This window comes from Anopheles coustani, chromosome 2 (genome assembly GCF_943734705.1).
Source record: "Anopheles coustani chromosome 2, idAnoCousDA_361_x.2, whole genome shotgun sequence".
In the NCBI taxonomy this organism is placed as follows: Eukaryota; Metazoa; Arthropoda; class Insecta; order Diptera; family Culicidae; genus Anopheles; species Anopheles coustani.
Genome location: NC_071289.1, coordinates 63,620,236 through 63,637,918, shown reverse-complemented (window position 1 = coordinate 63,637,918; position 17,683 = coordinate 63,620,236). Strand labels below are relative to the sequence as shown.

The 17,683-nt window shown below is 42.9% G+C and overlaps 3 protein-coding genes across 3 annotated transcripts in view; 2 read left to right on the top strand and 1 right to left on the bottom strand.

The window, feature by feature from the left end:
• The window catches only part of LOC131262628 (cyclin-dependent kinase 14), a 124,163-nt gene that overhangs the window by 50,346 nt on the left and 56,134 nt on the right, over positions 1-17,683 (bottom strand). The gene's annotated exons all lie outside the window — the stretch shown is intronic.
• LOC131262636 (antigen 5 like allergen Cul n 1-like) lies at positions 1,589-2,589 on the top strand. The gene is made up of 3 exons (XM_058264685.1): positions 1,589-1,628; positions 1,704-2,214; positions 2,334-2,589. Exons 1-3 carry the CDS (start codon positions 1,610-1,612, stop codon positions 2,587-2,589), a joined length of 786 nt encoding a protein of 261 aa, XP_058120668.1. The 5' UTR covers positions 1,589-1,609.
• Positions 5,588-6,728, top strand: LOC131262635 (venom allergen 3-like). Its single transcript, XM_058264684.1, has 3 exons — positions 5,588-5,627; positions 5,696-6,206; positions 6,326-6,728. The coding sequence occupies exons 1-3, from the start codon at positions 5,609-5,611 to the stop codon at positions 6,579-6,581; spliced, it is 786 nt and encodes a 261-aa protein (XP_058120667.1). The 5' UTR covers positions 5,588-5,608; the 3' UTR covers positions 6,582-6,728.

Below are 17,683 nucleotides of genomic sequence, written 5' to 3'. Positions count from 1 at the left end.
TGGCCGGTAGCGGCTGTATGTACTTAGTAGAACATGGTAGAGTTGACGACAATATGCAGACTTTGCTTTCTCTTTCAATGTATGGACAAAACCAATACCAGTGCTAAATTGGTCAATACTTCTGTTTTGAAAATTACCAGGCGAGATAAACCCATCTCCTGTCACCCAATGTAAGAGCGCACCGGCGACTTCGTGGCGTAGCCATGAAGGCAACATTTTTACTTTAAATTACATGCTCTAGTTTACAGCACTAAGGATGAACATTACGATAAACAGCGCTCTGGTTCTGGCGTAGTAGGAATATGGGACCAAATCAACTACACAAACTCACCAATATGGCATTGCGCATGAAGTATTTAAAGTGAAAACACAAATGAAGTAAACCTAATGCTAAACCATTTCAATCCCCCGCTGCCCTCAAACTGCTCATGGTCACCCATTTGTTCGCCGCTAATGGGTACATCCCTTTGCGCTGTATCCCTGCGTTGATTCACGAATGAGCGCTTCTTCCTCCGAGCTCGATCTCTTCGCACGCTTGTCGCACGAGTGATGTAAATGCAACAAATAACTAAACTTTAGTCTAATTAGTCTAATTGCTGTGAATCAATTTATTTATGTCAAACGCCGACAATGGTGCATAGTTCAAGGGCTCAGATCCGCTCAGTGGTAGGTCTATTGTTTTTGTTGCCTTTTTATTGCACTACCCCCCACCACCCAGTTTTCGATTGCACTGAAATGCTTTCGATTGCAACACGATATTGCACTACAGCATACAACATGAAGCTTTTATCCCTTGTCCACAAACAAGCAAGAAAGGTTTTTCCTTACTAATGGAAAATGCGCACAATATATTTCAAACGTTGTTCAATTTCAACGTGTTCAATTTCAAGTCGATCAAGTTTGAACCAATCAAAAGAAAATGGTTTACAAATTCCCTACAAAACATCATCTGTAGCATACAATGCTCGTACTTGTTTGACTAAAAAAATATTCAGATCGAGGGTAGTAAACAGATATATCATTTTAATTAAAAAAATGAAGGTAGGTTTTGGGCATGGTCACACCACAAACACAAACAATAATAGAGATATTATTGAAACACAATGGGGTTCCCCGAGGACGCGTTACGACAAAACAACCACTGTTAATGATCTTCCTCGCATGGATGTAATGAAGATGTGACGTACCTTCGTTCGTTTCATGAAGGTAACTTGACAACATCTGCCTGTTTACGATGAACTGGAGCGGAGGAGTTCTACTTCACAGGAAAAATATAGAACACTCAAATATAAACAATCGGTCGATATTCCAGTTGTTTGCTAGTAAAGGGTTTGTTTTGATCATTTTTGCCACGGCACATTGACACCCAATAACTTCAGGTACTCCACGACATTAGAGAATGACGTTTTGCATGGGTGCAGTGTTTACCCAAGTGTTCCTGATAACAAAGATGAGCGGGGTGTTACCAATCCGACACGCATATACCTCTCTTTAGAGATTGTTCTAACGTGTCCTTTGCTTTAGGTATAAAACAGATCAGTCGTGCCAGTGTCAGACTATAGAGAAGTATCTATTCCAGCAGTACCGTTGTTGCAGAGCAGATAGAAAGATGGCAAGGTGGATTTTCGGTAAATACTTCAGTTGCACCAGCTTACTTTCATAGCACCGAAGGCATACTTCTAATCATTTCATCTCTCTTGTAGTTCTCGGAGCCCTGTGCGGTGTAATTGGTACTCTACAAGGGCAAACTAACTACTGTACCACCAGCTACTGTACCGGAGGTCGAACAAACGTGGGATGCAACCCTCCACCATTGACTGGCGGACCGCTCTGCGCCGGTAAAAATCCTGCTGTCATCGAAATGACACCGGCTCGTCAAACACTGATTCTCACCGAGCACAACACGCGACGTTCGCAACTAGCATCGGGTCAACTCTCACCATTTGCGCCCGCCAAGCGTATGCCAACACTCGCCTGGGATACCGAACTTGCGAAACAGGCTGGCAATAATGCACGCTCTTGCGATTACAAGCACGATCAGTGCCGCAGCACGGCTGTGTATGCTTATGCTGGACAGAACCTGGCTATTTCATATTTCTACGGCATGACTAAGACTGTCGAAACTCTGATCACGGAGGGTATTGCGAGTTGGTGGAGCGAGTATAAGGACACCACGCAGGGGCAGCTCGACAAGTATCCTAGCGGCTACACTGGGTAGGTACAATGGCATTGCGTTTGATCCGGCCGCCAAGTTATTCCTAGTTATCCCAAAATGTTCAGTGTCTAATTTTCGTGTACACACTTCTTCTATTGCTTCTATTGCACTCTGACAGTCCCGCCATCGGACATTTCACCCAGATGGCTAGCGACCAGACAAACCGAATCGGATGTGCCATGCAGTACTGGAAGAAGGACAATAAGTGGGAGACGTACTACCTCGTCTGTGACTACGCGTTGACAAACATGATCGGCAGTGCGGTCTACAAGCAGGGTCCCGTCGCATCCAACTGTACTACGGGAGTCAACACTAGCCCTGGGCTGAGCGGTCTGTGCAATCTGGCGGAAGTTGTCAATCCTGTACCTAACTAAGATGCAGAACAGGTTAAGGAGCCCTTCTATCGCGAGCCAAATGTTGTTCACACCAATTACTAATGAAAATGTGCGCAAAGCCTTGATGTGAACGTTAATGTGTGCAGTAAACACGTGTTCAGATGTGCTGCGCCAAATTGGGTCATATCGTAATGAATGAAACGTTTCGTAGTATGTGCAAAATGACAGTCATCTTGCAGAATTTGCAGAAAAACACACTCTAAGTGGGTACAGTGTTTTGATCACATTTTAGTATCAGCATGAAAATTTATTTTGTCGACAAAATTCTTACAATATTGGAGGAAATATATTTTAGATTTGTGGGTTTATCTTTCTAACAATTACCATAGTTAATGGTTTTACACTAAAATTTATTTGAATAATTGTTTGCACTACGGAAAGTATTGTCATTTTAACTAAAACCTCTTTTCACAGGACTCCCACAACTTACAACCGGTAAAGATATTCTTCCAATCTAGCAAGCGTGTTGCTGCTGCGGTTCCACATGGTTCGGAACTCGGGTAAAAATGGTTGAATGGCAGGAATAACAGAAACACTTTCTAATAGTGATGAGATATACGATTTTTCTCATGGAAAGACCCGGCATCCAGTTCGTCTCTAGAAGAATTGAGTTCGACCTGTGGTTGAAATGAGTTCGGGTTGCCCGGTGGGTGCAGCTAATCATATGCGAGTTCGACCCGTTGGTGCAACGAGTTCGGGTCGTCAATGTGTCGAACTCGCAGGTTCGGATCGAGCCGGTCATCACTACTTTATATTCCCTCTTTACACGGACATTCCTAGACGTTTATGTCAATCACAGTATCATTGGTTTCTATGATGTGGATTTCATAGTTTCAAAACTGATGTGATTTATCACGAACAGGTTCACGTTCGAAAGATCCAAGTTTAATTGTACAATGTTATCGGACAATTCAATCAAATTCTATAGAAACAGCGTATGCACAGTTAGGAATGCGAGATCCCAAGTACACACGACCTTAGGTAGTATTCGACTGATATTTAATTCAATTACAAATAAGACACAATTGCCACGCGAACACTCCCGAGATCGATTCAGAGTCGAAGATCACTGTTGCCTCGTGCCTTTTTACAAAGTCATCAAAGATGGGGTGTAGTACTGCGGTTTCTAGGAAAGCCGTTTCATATTCCGAATTTAATCCCATCGAAATTGTCAAAGCAATGTGGAGCAGCGAGTGATGACGCTCCACGCTCGTGCGACAGGACTGGTCCGACTTGCAATCCTTCGCTAGCCGTGAAGCATTTTGTCGAGGGTTGTCGGCCGCCTTGATATGCGTATCATCATACTGTTTCAGTATCACTTTCCCTTGCAGCGCCTGACTCTCGTTAGTTGACGGTATGTTTTGCAATGGTAGCGCTGCGTTGCCCATTACTATTGAATCCTTAGAAAGATTCACTCTGAGGAAGGACTTGAGCCGTCGGGATCGCTCCAGTATGCCATGCCGACCCTAGCTGTGATGCATGATTCCAACGAATCATCGTTGCCATCTAACTCTTCTAACTCCTCCATCGTGGTGAAGAAATCCTCTTTGTGCCGTTGAATCCTTTCCAATGCCTCCGGAATCTCTGCTTCAGCATCCGTGGAGAACGCTTTTATAAAACGCTACGGTGATTTAATATTCTTCAACGCCATCAGTATTTTGAGTTGGGCCGGCTTGATCATGTTTTCTTGAACTTGACTTAAATTTCTCATTGCTCGCTTTTTTGCTGTTCCTCCAAGGGTTAACCGACGACGCGCTTGATGAATAAATATGGGCAAAACTCTTTCGTATTTGCGTTGAACCAGGCCGGCTTCGCGATGTTGACGTCGTGAACGCTGAAGAAACAATTATCCGTGTGACATTTTCCGTGAGTACGTCGCCAAAGTAGACCAATAAAATTGTTCGTGAAACAATTATTGAGTATAAACTTTCACTCAATGCCCGAAAATATTCAGTTCGAAGAACTAACTGTAGAATTCCTCGGAGTGCAGTAAAGAAACCTTACATCTCGAGCTTCAGTTTGCTACTGTTTTTATTCATCTGTCAAATTCATTTAGCTTATCTCACATTTGACTTAGTTCCTAATGTTCCGTTATTCCTTGTTCCATGATCCATTTTCTATTGCATTGATGAACGCCATAATGTATGCAAATTAATCATCTTACATTTCCAACAGACATAAGAAGGAAGTGTGACTTGCGCTTTGCGCACAACATATGTCAAACGTTGTAGTCGGCCAAGTATGAACCATTCAAAAAACTTAAACGGTTTATGAAGTCCCTACAAAATATCTTCTGTAAACGTCTGTAACATAGTGTTTCAATAAACGAAGTCTTATTAGGGAATGGTAATCAGAGATATCATTTTATTTAAAAAAAAATGAACGTACGTTTTGTCTATGGTTAGCACAACAAACACATACAATAATAAGAACATTATTGAAACATGTTTGCATAGACCCTTAGAGGGTTTGGCCTTAATACAATGGGGTTCCCCTAGAACGTGTTACGACAAACAACCACTGTTAATGATTTTACCCGAATGGTTGTAAGGAAGATGTGACGTACCTTCGTTTGTTTCATGAAGGTTACTACTTCTCACTTGACAACATCTACCTGTTCAAAACGAACGAGAGAGGAGGAGTTCTCCTACACAGGAAAAATACAGAATACTCAAGTGTATACAAACAGTCGATATTCCGGTTGTTTGTTAGTAACGGTTCTGTTTTGATCATTTTTTTCAAGGCACATTGACACCAACTAACTTCGGGTACTTCACGACAGCAGAGGATAAGGTTTGTACTGGTTGCAAAGTTTACCCAAGTGTTCCTGATAACTAAGATAGGCGGGGTGTTAGAAATCCGACACGCGTACACCTCTCTTTAGAGATCGTTCTAATGCGTCCTGGGCTTAGGGTATAAAACAGATCAGTGGTGCCAGTGTCAGACTATAGAGAAGTATCTATTCCAGCAGTACCGTTGTTGCAGAGCAGATAGAAAGATGGCAAGGTGGATTTTCGGTAAGTACTTCGGCTGCACCAGCTTACCTTCGAAGCACCGACTTCTAATCATTTCATCTCTCTTGTAGTTCTCGGAGCCCTGTGCGGTGTAATTGGTACTCTACAAGGGCAAACTAACTACTGTACCACCAGCTACTGTACCGGAGGTCGAACAAACGTGGGATGCAACCCTCCACCATTGACTGGCGGACCGCTCTGCGCCGGTAAAAATCCTGCTGTCATCGAAATGACACCGGCTCGTCAAACGCTGATTCTCAATGAGCACAACACGCGACGCTCGCAATTGGCTTCGGGTCAACTCTCACCATTTGCGCCTGCCAAGCGTATGCCAACACTCGCCTGGGATGCCGAACTTTCCAAACAGGCTGGCAATAATGCACGCTCCTGCGATTACAAGCACGATCAGTGCCGCAACACGGCTGTGTATAGTTATGCTGGACAGAACCTGGCTATTTCATATTTCTACGGCATGACTAAGACTGTCGAAACTCTGATCACGGAGGGTATTGCGAGTTGGTGGAGCGAGTATAAGGACACCACGCAGGGGCAGCTCGACAAGTATCCTAGCGGCTACACTGGGTAGGTACAATGGCATTGCGTTTGATCCGGCCGCCAAGTTATTCCTAGTTATCCCAAAATGTTCAGTGTCTAATTTTCGTGTACACACTTCTTCTATTGCTTCTATTGCACTCTGACAGTCCCGCCATCGGACATTTCACCCAGATGGCTAGCGACCAGACAAACCGAATCGGATGTGCCATGCAGTACTGGAAGAAGGACAATAAGTGGGAGACGTACTACCTCGTCTGTGACTACGCGTTGACAAACATGATCGGCAGTGCGGTCTACAAGCAGGGTCCCGTCGCATCCAACTGTACTACGGGAGTCAACACTAGCCCTGGGCTGGGCGGACTATGCAAGCCGACGGAAGTTGTCAAACCAGTACCTAACTAAGATGCAGAGTAGGTTAAGAAACCCCAAAATTGAGACACATCAGTTTTCACACCAGTTACTAATGAAAATGTGCGCAAAGCCTAGGTGCGAAGGCTTATTTGCACATGTGAAATAAACTTGAGTTAAGATGTGCCACGCAAGGTATACCGTAGAAGACCGCCATCTTGTAGAATTTGTTGACTTCATTGACGTCAGAACAGCTGAAAGCAAACTGTAAATTGTTACAGTATTCTCATCAAATTTTGGTAACGGCAAGAAAATTACTCTTGTCAATTTTGAAGCAAATATATGTTAAATTTGTGGGTTTATCTTTCCAATCACTACTTCCCAAAATTGATGATTATCAAGAATTTCATTATTGAAACATATGCAAAGAATGATTCGTGACGGCTACGAGGAAAGGAGCAAATTGAACGACTCCCACCGATTGCATTCCGATGCATTGAAGTTTTCGGGCGGCTAATATCCCACTAATTAATAACATCGCGCTCCTCAAATTCCGTAAACCATCCTTTGCGTCGTATTTCGCTCCAACAGCTGCACTTTTGGAATGCCAGATGAAGCAGCAAAGCACCAGCAGATCATCATTCCACAACCACAGCTGGCAATCAAGGCGCCATCCGTTCGATGGAACGTATTGCGCGACATCCCAAAATGTCATCCTCGTGTCAGGATATGGGAGCGGTTTCCATCCTTACCCGCGGTTCGGTTATTGATATCAAATTCCTACACGTAGCGATGCCAGACCAAGCACCCCGGCAGCAATCACACGTCGCCGAATCTACCGACATTTGTGGCGAACGGATTTAATTAAAAATCTCTCGACAGTGTGTAAAACCGCAACGACGACGCCGGTTATGTGCGGCGTCGCTTAGAGATTAAATTGATCATCTGGCTCTGCACCGTTCCATACGTTTCACCCCAAGCGAATCCGTATTGCAACATTGTACGTCAACTGGCGAATGGAGTCAATTTGCTGCGCCGCAAAAAGACAAACAAAAAAAACAAGGTATGAGATCGTTCGAATATAATTTGTATGTTGCTTCTTTTGAGACATAACGACATCGAACATTTTAAGAAAATAGCATGCAACATCAGACGGTCAATATGGGTCATTATGAGTTTTTTTTCATTAAAATACTTCTTTTTAGTCAAAAGTTTGTAACGTTGTTAAGATCTTAAGATTTCTGATGCATAGAACAATTGCTCCCTTAGAACTTTCTAGTGATTGCAGATTATACAATCGATTTTCTTATGTTTTGTATATTTCCAGTGAATAACGTGTCACGCGAAACAAGAAACGCGAACAGCATTGGCTATGGTTTATTATCGTTATTCCTTATCGTGGCAGCACAATTCATTAATAATACTACCACCATTCCGAACAACGATGCCAAACGTGCTTCAAGGCCAACATCGAAGAAGGTGCTATTGGCTGCTGTAGTTGTGTTGTGTTTAGTCCACTGAGTGTATAGACCTGCTGGATTTTTACAACTTCAGGAAACGGTAATCGCAGCCGAAGGGCACACCGCGTTTTTGTTCTGGCTAAGGTAACAACGCTGCAGAATTTGGACCTGCCCTTCGATCGAATAAAGCCGATAGCTCATTGTCGTCCTCCAACCTTTGCGTATGTGAACGAATTATAAATAAGCAAGCAGAAAGCTTCATGAAATATGGTCTTACAGCAACCGACCCGTACACTGAGAGCATACTTATTCCAAGCACGTTCTAATGATGGGAAAGAGAAGTCAAATTTGTCCGACTTAACGCCGGTTCGCTTTAATTGTGATAGCCGTACGGCGACAATTGGAACGCGAACTATTGCTGAAGACGTTAACCAAGCTCGACGTTAAATCCCACTTCCTTGTGATAGAGAGTAGCGTTTCATATAAGAAAATAGAATGACATTAAAACAACTGATTCTCGCATAACAAACTTGAACTGTGCCGTGGTCAAACTTGTACAAAAAACAAAAAAACCCTTTTAACCTTCAATCCTCAGCCATTTTTATCATCACTTCCTTTCACCCATAGAATAATTAAACTAGCAGCTTATTTTTCTATCCTTTATGCGGGTTCAAATTTCGAAACCACTACCCTCTTCCGGTGCATAAAATTCGCACAGTGAAGAATTGGTCGAAAAGAAAACTTCAGCTGTTTGTTCGTGCATCAAACGTAAACCCCAATCCAGCATGATGCACATCGTTTGCTGACTAATCAAGCAGAATTAATTGATAAATTGCCTGCAAACGGAAGCTGCAACGATTGTTGTTAACAAGCAAACGGAGCTCAAAACATTGGCGGCCCGGAAAACATAAAAGCATATGGAATTAGCAAAATTGGATGCCGGCAAACAAACGAAACAACTGTCGGCTCAAAGCGAAGCGAGAAGCCTTTAGCAAAACGACCTTAACTAACTGTTGGGATCGAAATGATGGATGGATTCATTTTCGGCTACACTTTGAAAGATTTGCTGAAAGAAAGGCCAACATGCGGCTTCGGCGTGGCTTTCGGAAATGCGCTCTTCGTTGTTGTTCACGGACAAACTAATCAATCAATCCAGGGAGCGTATGCTAAAGGTTGCGTTCAAACGATTTAACGGAAACGAACGCTTCGAAAGGAGGGGGAAACAATCTAACGCCCTTTGTTAACCCCGCCTGCATAACTGTGCAACAATGGCCAGTGCAAAGTGGAAACAGGACTTTCGATGTGATTCGGTGGAACCATATATTGATACTTCAGAAACGCTCTTGTTCACACTAGGGCGCAAAGGAAAATCTGTACTTGAGGAAAGGATAAGGACGCATGCTGATGTGAGTGGGTGATTCTCACGTCTGCCAACATCTAACAGGATTTGCAAGGACCTCGGGATGCCATTGGCAACGACGGCAGTACCACCAATGCGAAACCCAGCCAACCGCAAAGTTTCCCTGGCAATCCAACAGATGTTCGCTGTCGTTACACAGCCACATTTAATCGGCGATGTAAAGCAGATCTTGGGAGGGAAATTGGAAGTCGCCTTTGTTGCCGCTATTGTTTGATTAGATCAATCAATGTTTATTGGAACAGCTGCGGCACCTTTGTTGTGGCCAACGGTTGTTTCTTAACATTTGCTTGTTGGTTCTTCGATGGGTTTCCAAAGTCAAACCGTTTATCTTATCGTGCTTACTTTTGTACGATTGAAAGATGCTCACATGCATACATTTTAGTGAAATTCCACATACGTGGACATTACACCCAGGAAGAACTAGTAGTCTGTTCGCTTTGAAACTAAATCACAAGCAACACGCTTATTTGTAACTGTTCATCTCCACATAGCGAACTCATAGGAAACTCTGGTGAAACTCCTGTCAAACTTGTATGGAGTTTCGAGTTTCCCGAGTTCGCTAAGTGGACACGCATTTGTTTCGGTCTTCTTCGCTTCTTCTTAATCCGTCAGTTATTAAACGTCAGAACGAGGGGCTTTGCTAGTGCTGTCAAGAGCTTCCTACCAGTTTCCAACGAGTTTCCCAGCTGTTGCGGGAACTGAGTTCGACAGTTCGACGGAGGAGAGTTCGCTATGTGGAGATGAACAGTAATAAAAATTAGCCTAAAACATTCTTTAACGGATACTTTAAAGTTTGGGGTTTCGGGATTTCTTGGTTTTTAAATAAATAGAAACCGAAAACCATCGATGCTCGTATGTCATGCATAAAAGATGTACATGACATTTGGATCGACAAGGGTTATAAGAAGAGAGGTTCAAAATTACGAACTTATAAATAACTCACGCCACCGCAAACCTCCGTTACTGATACCATATAATCTCCCAGTTCCAGACGTGATCCCTCGAGAGAATGTTGGTACTCACCTAGAGAAAAAAGGAAAGGAAGAAAAAAAGAAAAGCGTCATTCATTAAACGTTATTCATTTCCAGAGCTGAATCTAAATGTGTAGCAAAGTAAAAAAAAACAAAGCAAAGTATTGAATAGAAGTTCAGAAAAGAGGTAGAAGATGGTCTTCTGATTTAAGACCATCGCTTCTAACGACACATCTAGGACAATTTCCAGATGCCAGAACTCACGGATGTGGTGGGGTTTTATTCGCATAAAAGATGCGAGATGTCACAGTCAACAGGACGACAAAAGCCAGATTGCTGAAAAAGCGAACTTTGGTGCGAAGAATTAACTCCCCCTAAACCTCCTGAGCAATCGGTCTTTTAGGTTGTGAAAAAGGTGTGCCATTTGCGTTGAGCCGGTGTCACTAAATGAGCCATTACACACTCTCTCTCGTCTAGCAACGGGAGGACGGTCTCGGAACTCTAAAATGGCACACTACACCAAGCGGAAAAAACGCCCCATTAATGTTGTAATCAAGTGGCTTCCTTTTCGCGAAGAGTGTGTTGTTTCGAGAAAGAGAGCATACTGAGTCGCGCTTCGTGGAAGAACACACCAGACGCACAAGAGAATTCCTCCCAGGGTTATATTGTGACACAAAGCTCCCAGAAGATCACGCACGCGGAACGCCTTATAATGGCAGGGAAAGCGAAAACAAGTCATTACGGTATTATGGCGCTAGGTCGCTTCCGTTCATACAAAGCCAAAGCTTCTGGGTGGCGAAAAGGTTGAATCCCACCATGCAAAAGATTTCCCACACGTCGCGCAAGTATTTCACCATCGTGGTGTCATCGCAAGACAAAAACCAGCCCGGGATCTAAAATTGAAACGGGGCGCGTTTTAGAAGGGGAGAACTTTAGCAACCTCATCTCAACGGGAGCCAAGACTTTTGTCAACGGCAGTCGATACTTGTGTCATTCCTGTTAGGACGATTTCCATGGGAACTACTGTACATCCTGGACGTGAAAGTGAAACGCTGATTCGGTCGGGGTGAGCGTTTTCCCTTCGCTCACGAGGGTCGCTATTACTATTATGCTAATTTAACATAAGAACTCAAGTAATGTGGTTTATTGCAAGCGACATCGCTGCTCCTTCCACATGCAGAGGGGGGTTTGTTCATTGTTATTCACTGTTTATGACAGCCGGAAGGAAATAAAATCTAAGGTCTCCGTCGTCTTCAGTCGTGTCCTTGAGTGGGGCGGAGGCACGGAATCTTGGTGGCGTGTGCGTGCGTGCAAGGGTAACTGTAAGCGTTGACGATTCTAGGGAGCTTTGCGTGCGGTATTAAACGCGCGTGTGCCGTTTTTCTTTCGTAACACTTTCAACGGTAATATTTCAGCGTTTTCAAGACGGGTTGTTACATGCAAAAAAAACAAGTGTCGCAAGTGGTTTCATGTGGTGTAAAACCAACGCGCTCGAACCGTGATAATACCGTTTCCGACATGGCGTTGAAACGTGCTAAATTGAGCCAAGTAAGGTTAGTGTACCGGTTTCGTGTTTTCCTTTAGTAAAACACAATATTTGACGCAACATGGGTACTCATGCCAAGCTTTCATCACTTATACTCGCTTCCACTGCATGGTAGATATCCGCTTTATTTAAATTTTAAAATTCGAAGCTCAACACCACGCGGACGAGCGAATATCACGGTAGATAGAATATAGAATCATTTTGTAACTTTGCTAAACTTGCATCAACCTTCACCCCGCAGACTTTCAAACAAGCCCATTTAGATGGGCAAATATTCTTAGACGAAAGTAATAATTGAATTATGGTAAACCATTCCCGCGAAAGGGGCGGGAAAAGTTTTGCCAACCCATACTGTCACTTTGAGGATGAAAACTTCTTTAACCCAGACCGATTTTCTTCTTCCGATCCCGCCTTCAGTCGCAATAATTGGCAATGAAGCATTTTATTTGCCCGCGGGGAATATTGCGTTTGAATTCTAATGGTTCCAGAGACCAAAATCTTCGACCGTGCAATTGAGAAAAAGATCACCAGCGAAACCCACCCGAACTCTTGAACATACAAGATAATATCGATTCTAATCCCGGGTAACTGAAATGGATTTATGTAATCCGATTGATGGTATAGCAGCAAAAATAGTGAACATTTATCTTTATACAAAAAAAGGATAAAGTTAAAATGCAAAATAAAGAAAAATTTAATCATTACTCATACAATATGTATGCCATGTTTTAGGACAGAAGTAAGAAACACTTACATACAAAAAAGATAAAAAAATGTACTTAGTATTATATATGTAATCCATAATATTCCTAAACTGACTTCCAATATTTGTGTAATACAATTAAACATGGAAAATTGAGTATGTTAAATGATGTACACGGGTGTATTAGAATGAAGATTTTTATCTTTTGAGATTTTTTTTACAGTTGAGTCTTGAGACTGAAAAATTACAGTTTAACGATAACAAGCTGAAAGCACCAGTTGGAACTTTCTTTTGTTGCTGGATGCTATTAATTTTTACGTTTTCTCAAATAAAGTTGCACAACCATGGAGAAACATTTTTCAACACCCGCCAATTAGCGCATGTTTGCGATCCGCAATTAAAGGGACTCGTTTCCTCGGATGGAAAAATGAAGTGCAGTGTGTTTATTCTCCCGATGGAACTGCATGCACAATTTCCACTGAAGAGCGAAAAGCCATTTCAGCACAATTAAAATTCCATTAAAAGTTGCTCCTGCAACGATACAGTTGCAATATCGCATCGGTTCTAGGGTCGAATGAAACATGTGCCTCTGCCGGCAGGAAAGTAGAACACTTGACGCCACTGTCTCTCATCTGCTTTCGTTCACAAGCGTCAATTTGCACTCATCGCGTTTACCAAAGCTGATTATTGGTACGACACAAATGCACTTGGTCAATTTAGCATTTTATTGGTAATGATGTTAAATATATGTCCGAAGGCAACGATTTCACCACTTCAGTAGAAAGAAAATTAAAGCGCAGAAATTCGTTTGAATAAAATAATAAAGATGAGTTTTGTTTAGTGCATTAAATGGCCCTATAATAACAGTTACTCATGTACACGTAGGTAAACTCAGAGGAACAAATAAAATTAGTGCAAAGTCAAAAGAATTTTTTATCGCTTTGTCCGCTAACTGTTTCTAACTAAACATAAAATCTAAACCACTAAGCTCTGTTTGTTGGATAATTAATGAACGAAATCAACCGGTTGATCTATCTCTCGGCAACAAATAATCCTGCTTCAACAGATTACCCTATAACTTATCCTGAGCGCTCCGAGAACCCATCCATACAACAACGATCAAATTTGACGTTTTAATTACCAAGCTCCAATGAAACGGCCTGTTCTGGCCCGCGAAACAAATCCAAACCGAACCTGACTTTGTAGGCGCGGTGTCGATCCGGAGATAATCCCTCGCAGGGTGCAATGTCGCGTGATGCCATCACGATGGAAATTACTAATTTCCACTCCAAAACCACAATCCACAAGTTTCACCACCGTGCGGCAAGTCTCTCTCCTAGCATTGGGTGAACTTTCCACTCGTGAACCTTGTACAACGAGATAATCCGACTTCGGGGAAATCGACCAATCCATCCGTGAGTTTAATCAACTCTCAAACCGAATATTGCACAACGATACCGATATTCCAACACCACACGCACGTTCCTGCCATGCGGACGACGAAGTGTGTGGTTTCTGGAGATCCATCACGACTCACATTGCCATGGAGTGAGTCTTTGCTTACCCTTCCGAGGGCATTCGGGGAGATGGAAGTGCAAATTCATCCGAAAGTGCTCATTTCTAAAACCATCCCCACGGGGGAGGAGCCTGGCTCTTCAATGGCCGTCGATGGAGTCATCGGCGTCGGATGGTACGAGAAATTAATAAATCAATTTTGCAGGACATGCTTCTAATAAATTTTACAGCGGATTAGACGCAACGGCGACCCCAGTCAGGAGTGGTAGGGATTCTTTTTCAGTTTAGTGTTCAAGCGCGCTCAAATGTTGCGTTGCGTTGAGCCATCATGGCGCGCGGACAAGCGAGCCGGGAACTAAATGGATTTATGCGCCACCGGAAACGACACAATTGTCTGCAACGCCTGCATAGGTACCTACAGGCTGGAGCTGGAATACAACCCCACCGTTGGGCGTCGACCATCGGCTAAACAGGGGCCCACCATCGGCATCGCCCCCAATCAACAAGCAGCAACAGCAGGTGATCGTAAATTGATTCAATTCAAATTTATGCTAGACACCAGCGGGTTGCAGAACGGTGCAACGCAGACACCGCAGCACGATGCCGTTGCCCCAAGCATAAAAGTGCGCCACAAATGAACCACAGTGAATGCTCGGAGCGGGGCTCACACCAACTTCAACGCCGAACGATCAGCATCGGCCCACCGTTCCCTGGGTGAAACATAACAACCCCTGGTGCGCGCACAGGTGGTTTTAGCATAAATTTGCCAATCAACCGAAAAGAATGGGGCACAACCTCTGGAAAGGGCCCGAGCGCGGTCGAGAATCTGTTCTCTGTTACATGACCACTACGTCACACATGTCACAAGGGAGGGTCGTCGCGAACTTCCGTACCGCGTATAGGATGTACAAAAACCATCACCAACTCGGGCAAAGCGAGTTCAATTTAGAGCCGCAAACACAGCCGCCGTCTATCCCAAGCAGTGGTTGTGGATTTTTTTTCCGTCATTTGTAACCGCAAATATACAGCTTTACAAAGCGAGTGGAAAAACACATCGAACTACAGTGAATCATTGCGGGTACGGTTTTAGCAAGGATCTAAAGGTGCGTCACAAAAAAAGCAAAAGAAGGATCAGAACTATAATAAAGAGCATACGAATTTATGTTTTGGCTTAATACTGTTTTTATACTGACTACTTTCAGTACTTGTTTTAAAATAATTCGATATACGTTGATTTAAAAATAAATATAAAAATAATTATTTAGTTACACTACATGTAAGTATCCCTTTGTTCCGTATGGATACATTTTTAAACGAACAGATATTGTTCGGAAAAAACAGATTCGACATAATTAGTTTTGTTATTATGTCATGATTGTTATTGATATTTTAGTCTGTATTTTGTTCATTCAACCTCTGCAATGTTTAAATGACCATCGCGAGTAGTTTTAGAGACAAGAAATTCAAATTAAGTACTTCCGAAAACTATTGTAAACTAAAAAACAGTACAACGTTTGCACGAACACAAATTATTTAATTGCATAATCATGAAACTGAACGAAGAAACTGAAGCTATCGTTTAATTTGCTACAAGAACCTAACTTCGAATTCGGAGTTCGGTATCATCTTAGATCTTCAAATTAGTGTATGTATGCTAATTTATGTACTTAACGATTACACACCTCCCCCGCCTTCCTTTTCCCCACTAAACCTTACGTTGCTTTAGATTTGAAAGTGCTCTTTCAGGCACTTGTAAACAGCCACCCTGCGGGACGCTGCAGGAGAGGAGAGTGTGCGATAAAATTTTAATTACCTGATAATTATGCCTTTTGAAAACAAACAGACAACAAGCTGAACCATTTGCTGTTTGGAGCAGTACACCTCCGCCATTTACCGCTGCAGCCACTAAGGATGTGTGTGTTTTTTTACTTTCTTGCACAAAACCATCTCTTTACATTTAGCACCGCCCGCCTTGAGCAGGTGGAAATTCATTCAAGGTAAACAAAGTAGCCGCGAACGTCGTGAAGTGCAAAAAAAAAGCACAGAAGATACAACGTGCGGGGTTTTCGGAAACTTTGAGCCACCGGCGAGGGGCGAAGTTGAAACCAAGATAAGCGATAATGAATGAACGAAACAAAAAAGCGTTTATCTGCCTCAGGAGTAACGAAACGTATTTAAATGCTCCCAACACACCATTGCTCTTCCTGGCAAAACCACCAACCAGCTCTACAAGGGTCTAGGAAGCGCGTTTGAGGGCGTGTTGGCAAGCAGATAAAGATCGGTAGTACTAGTTAAATATGCAAATACTAGCAGGCCACCGCCAATTCCCAGGCACATGTGGCAACAGAAGTGGCCGTGATGTTTGGAAATGGATTTAAATGAAATCGGCGTACCTTTGTGAAAGTATGTGTTGAAACGAGCTGACTACGGAAGAGAGATTTTCTGAGCGAGTTAGGAACGTATATCCAGGTAAAATCAATGGAAAACAGCAGCATAGGGCTTAACTGAAGCTATAAGGGAAAACTCCGAGCTAAATCCAGAACAAGTATCGATTAATCCATTCAATCAGAAGTTACAATTATGACCCACCAGTGCCACAAATGATGTTTACCATGTTTAGTTCTTACAGAAGGTTGAATTTTCACGTTTCACGTAGATACAAATACAAAAACGACAAAAATGATTCACAATGAAGGAAAGGGCTATGATTGTTATCAATCGTTCGAGGAATTTTATATCGCGCACGGATGAGGGTCGAATATATGACCCCGAGGAGCATTCACGGATGTACACGGAAACCCTTTTCCCCCTTTCAACACACGGGAAGAGCCAGCGCAACACACAACTTTCCGCTCATCCCTAGCAAACGAAACCGAATTGATAGTGGTTCGAGAAAATCGTTCAACGAGTGACGGCAATTTTCCATCGAAGCCGCGAAGAAATGGAAAGCACTCACACCCTCTCGATCGAGCGGTGTTTGCAAATGGTAGCATACGATGGGCCCATTAGACGTTGCTCAGTACGCGTGTTATAAAAATAAAAACTTCCCATAATGTTGCAGCCTCATAAACGAGGGCGGGAAGTGGAGTGATGGAATAAATGTCGCCAAAAACACGCGCTACATGATTCGACGGTAAAGCAGGAAGGTTTCCCTACCCCGGCAACGTGGGAAAAGATCATCGTCGGAGCATGTGGTGGAACTCAGTTTTCACAGAGGGGAACGGACGATTTGAACGTTGAACGACTCGACTCTCAGATGCTTCCGGATGAGTTTGTACAATTGTTTTTGGGAAGTAACCGCTGGGGATGGTGATGATGACGGTGCTGCAGGGTAATGGTCGTGTAACGTCTTTTTTGCTGCTTCAAAATTATGTATTACTTATTACTTTGGACATTTATTTTTACAGCAATTACCAATGTTATAAAAAAAAGTTCGTAACAGTACACTTTTCATCCATCTTAAAGTAGCTATGGGCAATGGATAACGTGGTATTCATGAATAATTCAAACTGCTTTGCAAATCGAAACCTTCCATTGTTGT

Excerpts from the sequence above, each read along its gene's own strand:
- LOC131262635 (XM_058264684.1), top strand. Across the intron at positions 6,207-6,325 it reads TATCCTAGCGGCTACACTGG|TCCCGCCATCGGACATTTCA; the intron begins GTAGGTACAATG and ends GCACTCTGACAG.
- LOC131262636 (XM_058264685.1), top strand. Across the intron at positions 2,215-2,333 it reads TATCCTAGCGGCTACACTGG|TCCCGCCATCGGACATTTCA; the intron begins GTAGGTACAATG and ends GCACTCTGACAG.